This window comes from Elephantulus edwardii, unplaced genomic scaffold (genome assembly GCF_000299155.1).
Source record: "Elephantulus edwardii isolate Elephantulus edwardi_28Jun2011 unplaced genomic scaffold, EleEdw1.0 scaffold00127, whole genome shotgun sequence".
NCBI classification, from domain to species: Eukaryota; Metazoa; Chordata; class Mammalia; order Macroscelidea; family Macroscelididae; genus Elephantulus; species Elephantulus edwardii.
The window spans coordinates 3,355,284-3,363,352 of record NW_006399877.1 but is presented as its reverse complement, the minus strand read 5'-3'; the positions used below and the strand labels follow the sequence as shown (position 1 = coordinate 3,363,352).

The 8,069-nt window shown below is 48.6% G+C and overlaps 1 protein-coding gene across 1 annotated transcript in view; it reads left to right on the top strand.

Annotated features, from left to right (window-relative positions):
- Window positions 1–1,956: 1,956 nt before the first annotated feature.
- The window catches only part of COPS8 (COP9 signalosome subunit 8), a 12,369-nt gene continuing 6,256 nt past the window's right edge, over window positions 1,957–8,069 (top strand). The window contains exons 1-3 of the mRNA XM_006893450.1: window positions 1,957–2,034; window positions 6,370–6,440; window positions 7,795–7,843. Of these exons, the coding sequence (XP_006893512.1) occupies window positions 1,957–2,034; window positions 6,370–6,440; window positions 7,795–7,843 (198 nt within the window). The remainder of the gene's footprint in view (window positions 2,035–6,369; window positions 6,441–7,794; window positions 7,844–8,069) is intronic.

Sequence of the window (8,069 nt, the reverse complement as noted above, 5' to 3'; positions counted from 1 at the left end):
TGCTCTGTTGTACATAGGAAGTTGGTGACAGAAATAGGCTGGAGACAGAATGATAGAATTGAGCACTTGGACCAGGAGGAGTCGTCAGAAAAGAGCAAGGAAACACTGCATGATTCAAAATCAGGAAAGGTATACACTAAGGATGCATCCTGTCTCCATACCTTTTCAATCTATATGCAGAACAGATCATCCAGGAGGCTGGACTTTATGAAGAAGAATGTGGCATCGAGACTGGAACAACAACTATCTGCTTTATGCAGATAACACAACCCTACTTGCTAAAACTGACAACAACCTGAGGCCTATGATGCAGAAGGTCAAGGACTGCAGCCTTCAATATGGATTGAAACTCAACATCAAGAGAACAAAGATTCTCACCACTGGGCTAATTGGCAGCATCATGACAGATGGAGTAGAGATTGAGATTGTTAACAGCTTCAGTTTGCTTGGCTCCAAAATCAACACTCTTGGCACCAGCAGTCAGGAAATCAAAAGATGAATCACACTGGGAAAATCTGCTGTCAGGGACCCCTCCAGAGTACTGAAGAACAACGATGTCAGTCTAGAGCCTAAGGTGTGTCTGATCCAGGCCACAGTCTTGGCATGCAATTACTTGCTGTGCATCACAGAACTGGACAATGACTAAAAATGAAAGAAGAATCGATGCCTTTGAGTTGTGATGCTGGAGAAGAGTATTGAATATACCATGGACTGTTAGGAGAACAAACAGGTGAACCCTTGAGAGGGTGAAACCAGGCTGCTCTTTGGAGATAAGGATTTTGAAGCTCTTTCTCACATACTTTGGACACGTTGCCAGGAGAGACCAGTCCTTAGAGAGGGACATCATGCTTGGAAAGATGGGGGGTCAGCACAAGAGAGGAAGATAATGCATGAGATGGCTTGACTCAGTGACTGGGATAATGGGGGTAGACGTGTTAGAAACAATGTAATCAGTTCAAGACAGAGCAGGGTTCAGAGCTATTGTACATAAAGCCACTGTGAGTTGCAAGAGAATCAATGGCACATAACAGCAACAAGGAAAAGTTTATTAACAGAATAAAGCTTGAAGAGTTAATAGATGAGAAACAAGAGAAAGGGGATCCAAACAAAACAAAAAAATTATGTAAAGGACAAAAATGGTATACTGTTATTTCTACGAAGTATCTGTAATAGGCTAATGCACAGAGATCAACATTTACTTCTAAGGACCAGCAATGGGTAGGGGCTCAGTTAGCCGAGAGGTTAAGGAGGTGTGCTGCTAACTCAAAGGCAAGCAGTTTGAATCCATCAACTGCTTCTGGCGAGAAAGACCATTTTCTGTGCCTGTGAAGACCTGCTCAAGGGTCATCTGTAAGTCAGTCCTGCACCTACGCACGTGGACGTCCCCCCGTTCTCGACAGGGTTCCATTTCTCGATTTGGGCTGACTCTGCAGTGTTTCTATGACAAATGAAGTCGAGGTTTTACGTGCGCCCATCCATCAGTCCTCGGAGTTGTCACATCAAGCACGTGACACAGAAACATCAATTCCGCACGTAGGGTGACCAGGGCTTGGTCCGGAGCCGGACAGCAGCGCTCGCTCCTCTCTCGTACACGTAAGTGTTTAACTCTGCTTACAGAAGAACGGCCGTCATTGCAAAGCCGCTGTTTTCTGCATATAAAGTGACCACAGCGTGGACCTCGGACCGGAGCTAAAGGCCAGGGACACTGCCGACCTTCACTCCCGCCCGCCCACTTCCGGCGAGGTCGGCCAGTCCTCCAGGGCACTGAGACGCCGCCGGCCAGAGCGGCCCCCGCGCTTCCGGGGCGCGTGACGTCACCCGGCGCGCCGAGGCCGGCGTCGCGCCTGCGCATGCGTGCTCGCCGGCGGTTGGGCTCGACGTCATCGCCGCGCGACTCCCTCGGGGCCGGGTCGGGTCTGGCTTTGGAGGGAACGGCGGTGGCGCGCCGGCGGGAAGATGCCAGTGGCGGTGATGGCGGAAAGTGCCTTCAGTTTCAAAAAGCTGCTGGATCAGTGCGAGAACCAGGAGCTCGAGGTAGTGCTGCGAGCGGGCGGGGCGGCGCTGGACTCCTGGGTAACGGGCGCTGGGCCGGCGGCATGGCGGCGCGGCGCGCGTGCGTGACCCCCGGCTGCCCGCGGCCCGGTCCACCTCCCCGAGGACCGCGGCCCATCGGCCTGTCTGTGGGCCCGGCCTGGGCTGCTTGTCCTTGGCCGCCCTCCTGCCCGCGCGCTGCCCACTGCCCGCTTGGCCCATCGGAGCCAGAAGCGACGGGGGGTGGGCCTGCGGGTCTCCACGGTGTGCTTGGGGAGCTCGCACAGCTTCGGCTTGGCTCCTTAAGAGTCCAGTCTGTTCGTTACGAGAGACGTTCTCAGTTGCCCCTGTCGTCGGTGTTAATGGTCTGAGATGTGACTCAGTAGCCGGTCTGCTGCTCCTTCGTCCCTGCTGCAGTGCACTAGCCTGTGAGGCTGGTCATTTTGACTCTTCTTCTTGAACTTAACGTTTTCTTCCGTTTGTAAGGCACACAGACTCCCCCCCCCCCCAAAGTGCAAAACAGCATCCTCCAAAAAGCCTCATTGCCCCTAACGATATACTTTCCATGTGAACTCGGCTAGGCGTTTTCTTTCTCTTTGCCAATGAGTGGAGAAGTGTGGATTTGAATACAGACGTTTGTTGGGGATACACCCCGCCCACCACCACTCCGGTCCGAGAAGTAACCTTTTTAATTGACAAGGCTTCGTTTTATTCTCATATTGTTCCCAGATGACTTTGCCGCCACAGGATGCATTTATTAAAGTTAATAGGTTAGGCTTTTCAGAGGTGGATTTTATTTTTTTTAGACTTCTTTAATTAATATTCATAATTAAAGGAGAGAATAGCTATGTAGCTCGTGAAAAATAAACACTTAGCAAACGTTTCCTAACGTTGAATAAAATGTCTCTGTAGCACCCTCTGGAAATCCACAGCCGTTGAGTGAGGTCTGACTCGTGTCGACCCACCGTCGCTCAGAGCAGCTGGTGGGTCCAAGCCAGCAGCCTTTGGATTAGCAGCACGACATTGGAAAGGGGCCCTAACTAGATAGAGTGTGTGTCTATAAAGAAACTTAGCGTCTCGGACCAGTCTGAGATCTGTTGTCCAGGCGATTCCAGCTTGTAGTGACTCTTGGAACTAATGGGAACTTCCCCATCGGATTTCCAAGGTCGCACATCTTCACGGAAAGCTGGGGTGGGGGGGAGTAGGGGTGGGTTGTCTAACGATCCTTGGGTTCATCAGTTGCTTTAACCGTTGTGCTACCAGGGCTGCTTGGTAACTAAGTTCCAGTACAAGTTAAAACCACAATTAACAAATCTCGTTTTGTTCAGTGAATTTTAGAGTTTGATACTTTTTTAAGCTGCTTTACTACATGTTATAGGGCGATAAAATATACTCCGTACTTAAATAGACATTCTCTAGGTTACAGATTAGATCTGGTGTTTTAATTCTGTGTGTATATCAAATTTGTAAGTAAGTTAAAAATTTGACTTTCACAAACAAGGGTCATACAGTTCTTATTTATTACCAGTTAATCATCTGTCAATAACTCTGTTATGTAGATGACACAACCTTGCTTAAAGTGGGGAGGACTTGTAGCACTTGATGCAGATGATGAAGGAATGTAGCCTTCAGTATGGTTTGTGTCTCCGTGTCAGGAAAACAAAGATTCTTACCACTGGACCGATAGGCACCATCATGATGGGTGGAGAGGAGATTGAAACTGTTAATTGCTTCATCTTGCTTGGATCCACAATTTACACCCTAGGTACCTGCAGTCACAAAATAAGGAGATACATTACACCGGGAAAAATCTATACAATTAGGGACCTCTCCAAATTATTGAGGAGTAATGACAGCACACGAGAGGGAGACCCGGGATGAGATGGATTGATACAGTAACTGGGGCAATGGGGGCTGGTGTGTTAGAATTAGTGAGACTGGCTCAGGACAGGGCATGGTTCAGAACTGCTGTACATAGGGTCGCTGTGGGTCACAGACTGCTCCACGGCACATAACAACGAACAACAGTGATGTTAGTTTGAGGACTAAGGTGCATCTGATTCAAGCCATAGTCTTTCCAATCACTTGCTATGTATCTGAGAGCTGACAATAAGGATGACAGAAGAAGAGTTAATGTCTTTGAGCTGTGTGTTGGAGAAAAGCACTGACCAGCCAATGGACGGCCACGAAAACCAACAGATAAGTCTTGGAGAGAGTGCAGCCAGAGTGCTCTTTGGAGGCAAGAACGGCGAGACTTCATGTCACGTACTTTGGGCATGTTGCTAGGAGGGGCTATTCCTTAGAGAAGGAGGTGATACTGAGAAGGGTAGAGGGTCAGCAAAGGTGAGGAAGACCTTCAGCCAGGTGGATTAACATGATAACTGATGCAGTGGACTCGTGTGTGTCATGAAGTGTGAGGATGGCACAGGATATAACAGCGTTCAGATCTTTTGTTCATAGAGTCACTGTGAGTCGTATTCAACTTGACAGCACCTAACTGTAACAACCGTATGTATGTCTTAGTATATATTTTACCTTTTTTGCATGTAAAACTTAACTCTAAATACACTTAAATATTATAAACCAGTGGTGCACTCTGTCATCATCACAGTATAGTCATAACAATAACCATGAACATTCGGTGCTGTCCTGACGGAGGAGAGAGTCTGTGTGAGGTGTAGAGCAGTGGTAAAGAGCATGGTTAGAGGGTGGCGCCCTAGTTCCTTGTGTTCCAGCATGCACTGTTGTTCTTACACACTAGGAGGTAACATGCTGGCAGCGTTAGTTGATGACGCGGAAGATGAGATGACGGATGTTGAGGATGGTCGGCCTGGCGGTGGACATGGTGCTGCAGAGTCGGGGTCCACATCCGCTGGTGAGGGCTGTGTGCATTACTGGCATTAACTTCTTGGAAGTGACGGTGTGACCAGTGCTCCTTTATAACCCGTCTAGTCATAAATGGCTCTGTGCAGCTGGGGCCCTTGAGAACAGCTGTATGGTAAATTTGGTTTTAGGATCTGTTTTGAGGTCTTGCTCCGCTGACTCTGCAGCCCCTGCCGTATTGAGATGAAAGCCTTCAGCTCTCTCATCACACTCCCTGCCTGATTAGGGCGTTTGGGTCCCAGTTGTCTTCCTGAGTGCTTTCATCCACTACTCGCCTTCTCTCACATCCTCATTGGTTGGTTCTTCAGCCTGGGAGACAGTGATTCTTCGGCAGCACCATTTTTATGTCAAAAAAAACCCCACCACCTCAAATTCCTTGCTGTCCAGTTGGAATCAACCCACAGCTGACCCTTCAGCAGGTTTTCAGAGGCTGCAAATCACATGGGAGGAGACTACTCATGTTTCTCCCAAAGAGCAGCTGGCAGGTTCGAACCCCCTGCCTTTGGATTGGCAGCACAACTTTCTAACCTTCTAGACCACCAGAATGCTCACTGCTGTTAATTACTGACATCAGCCACAGCTGGCCTGGCTTTGCAGATGTCCTGTGTAAGCCCCTGGCAAGTACGTGTGCCAATTAGCAGCACCATGACAGACGGAGAGGAGACTGAGGTTAACAGTTTCCGCTTGCTTGGCACCAGCAGTTAGGAAAACAAAAGACGAATAGCACTTGGAAAAATCTGCTGTTGGGGCCTTTTCCAGAACATTAAAAAGCAATGTCAGTCTAGAGACTAAGATCCAGGCCATGGTCTTTGCAGTTACTTGGCTATGCATCAGAGAGCTGGACAGTGACTAAGGATGACAGAAGAATTATTAATGTCTTTGAGTTGTGGTGCTGAAAAGAGTCTTGAACATACCATGGACCACCAAGAAAGCCAATAGGTCTGTCTTGGAGAGGGTGAAACCAAGTTTTTCCTTGGAGGCTAGGATTTTGAAGCTCCATCTCTCATCTATTGGGCATGTGGCCAGGAGGGACCAGTGTTTGGAGAAGGACATGCTCAGAAGGGTAAAGGGACAGCATGAGAGGAAGACCCTGTGTGAGATGGATTGACACAGTGACTGGCGCAGTGAGGATAGGTGTGTTGCGATCAGTGAGACTGGCTCAGGACAGGGCAGGCTTCAGAGCTCTTGTAGATGACGGCGATACAAGGTTAAACATTCAACACAAGATCAAGAGCAATGTGATCTGACCTCTCCTGCCTGGGGCCAAGGCACGGAGGGTAACACAGGCCATTGTATTGAACTCAGGTTTTAAAAATGCCATCTGTGTCATGGCAGTCCGTGCTTAAGTACACGTTGTCCACCAGTGGGACATACTTAACCTGGGGACTTCTTGGGCTCTCTCTTTAAATGAAACATGATAAATGAGGTCATTGTCTTTTCTTTCTGGCTTTCTAGGCTCCTGGAGGAATCGCCACAGCCCCAGTGTACGGTCAGCTTCTGGCGCTGTATCTGCTGCATAATGACATGTACGTACCCTCCACTCAGCACAGCAGCGGCAGCATCCCGGGGTTCTGCCGCTCAGCCCACATCGAAACAGGGTTCTGAGTCATGGACAGTGTACGGGGAACACGGCACTTTCCCCTCATGGCCCCTTCCAGGGAAGAGAGCTTACAAATTTCAAGCAGAAGTTTTTCAAATTTGAAAACTTGTAAAACACCAAACGTGATGCTTTTGTTGTTGTTCTTAGATAGTGTCTAGTCAGCTGTGACTCAGCAACCCTGTGGATCTGACCGCTGTCCTGCACCATCCTCACTGTCTGATATCCTCAAGTCCATGGTTACAGTCACTGGCTGTCCCTTGAGGGTCTTCTCTTTCGCTGACCCTCCACCTTTCCTCGCTTAAAGTGTTTGTCCAAGAACTAGCCTCTCCTAGCAACATGCCCAAAGTGTGTGATTCGCAGATAATGTATTACCAAAAAATTGAGTTTAAACAAAATATCAAGCACATTTTGCCCACAGACCATGGTGAGGTTGACAGGCCCTGATGGAGAGTGCGCTGTGTACCCTCCATGCCGTCTGGGAGCTGTCAGGTCTTGACACTGGCAGACCCCATTTTGATGTAGTTGCCTTGTTTACAGCTGAAGAGGTGTGGGCACCCTGCCTCAGGCCAGTCCACTGGCTTCATTTCCCCCGCATGCTCACTGTGTGGCCCACACTCGCTTTGCTGCATGTCCGGGTCACATTTTGCTGAAGTTCTAGTACACAGTAATAGACCACACTGGATTGTAATACATTGTAAACATGACTGACTTCACTGGGTAACCAAAAACATCGTGGGACCCCCTTTTTGAGTCATTTGCTTTATTGTGGTTCTGAAAATAAGCCGGCAGAATCTCGGCGGTCCCCCCGTACACACAGCTGTTTATTTTTGTGTTGGAATGTGTGCTTGGAAAATCGTTGTTTCAGTCCTCGTCTTGTGTACTGCTGCCGTAACTTCGGGCATGGTTCTTAACGAGGGAAAGGCACTGTACGTGGCCATGTATGCCAGTCAGGAAAATTATTTCATGGATTTGTGTGCAGGGGAGCTCTGGTGGTTGAACAGTCAGGACTGGTGCTGCCGTCCGGAAGGCACACGGTTCAGATCCCGCAGCTGCTCCAGTGAGATTCACAGCCTCTGAAAACCCGTCTGAGTTGATTCTGACTCGACGGCACAAACAACTGCTCTTCCCAGACTAACTAAGCCTCGTGCAGCCCTGTTGTGTGGGATATTTTAGAGGGGAAGTCTGTACCTTTGTATTGGGCCCTGGAAAACAAACATTAATTGAAAGATGTTTTTTCCCTTGTCCTTGATAATTGTTTGTTTGTTTTCTTGGGGAATTAGGAATAACGCGAGGTACCTGTGGAAGCGAATCCCTGCTGCGATCAAGTCCGTAAGTTCAGTCACGTTGCCCCAGACCTGTGATGGTAGCCCCAGTGGCCTTAGGTGGAGACTGCAGCCTTTTACATTTGTGTTCCCTTAATTCGAAGCCAATCGTGTTAATGGCCATTTTCTTAAAAATGATGGGGTGTCTTGTACCTTGCCAGTTAAGATTTTAGATTTCTTACTTTGCTTGTGGAGCTAACTGACCTCTTAAAAGCTTCTTCCGAGGCGAGCTC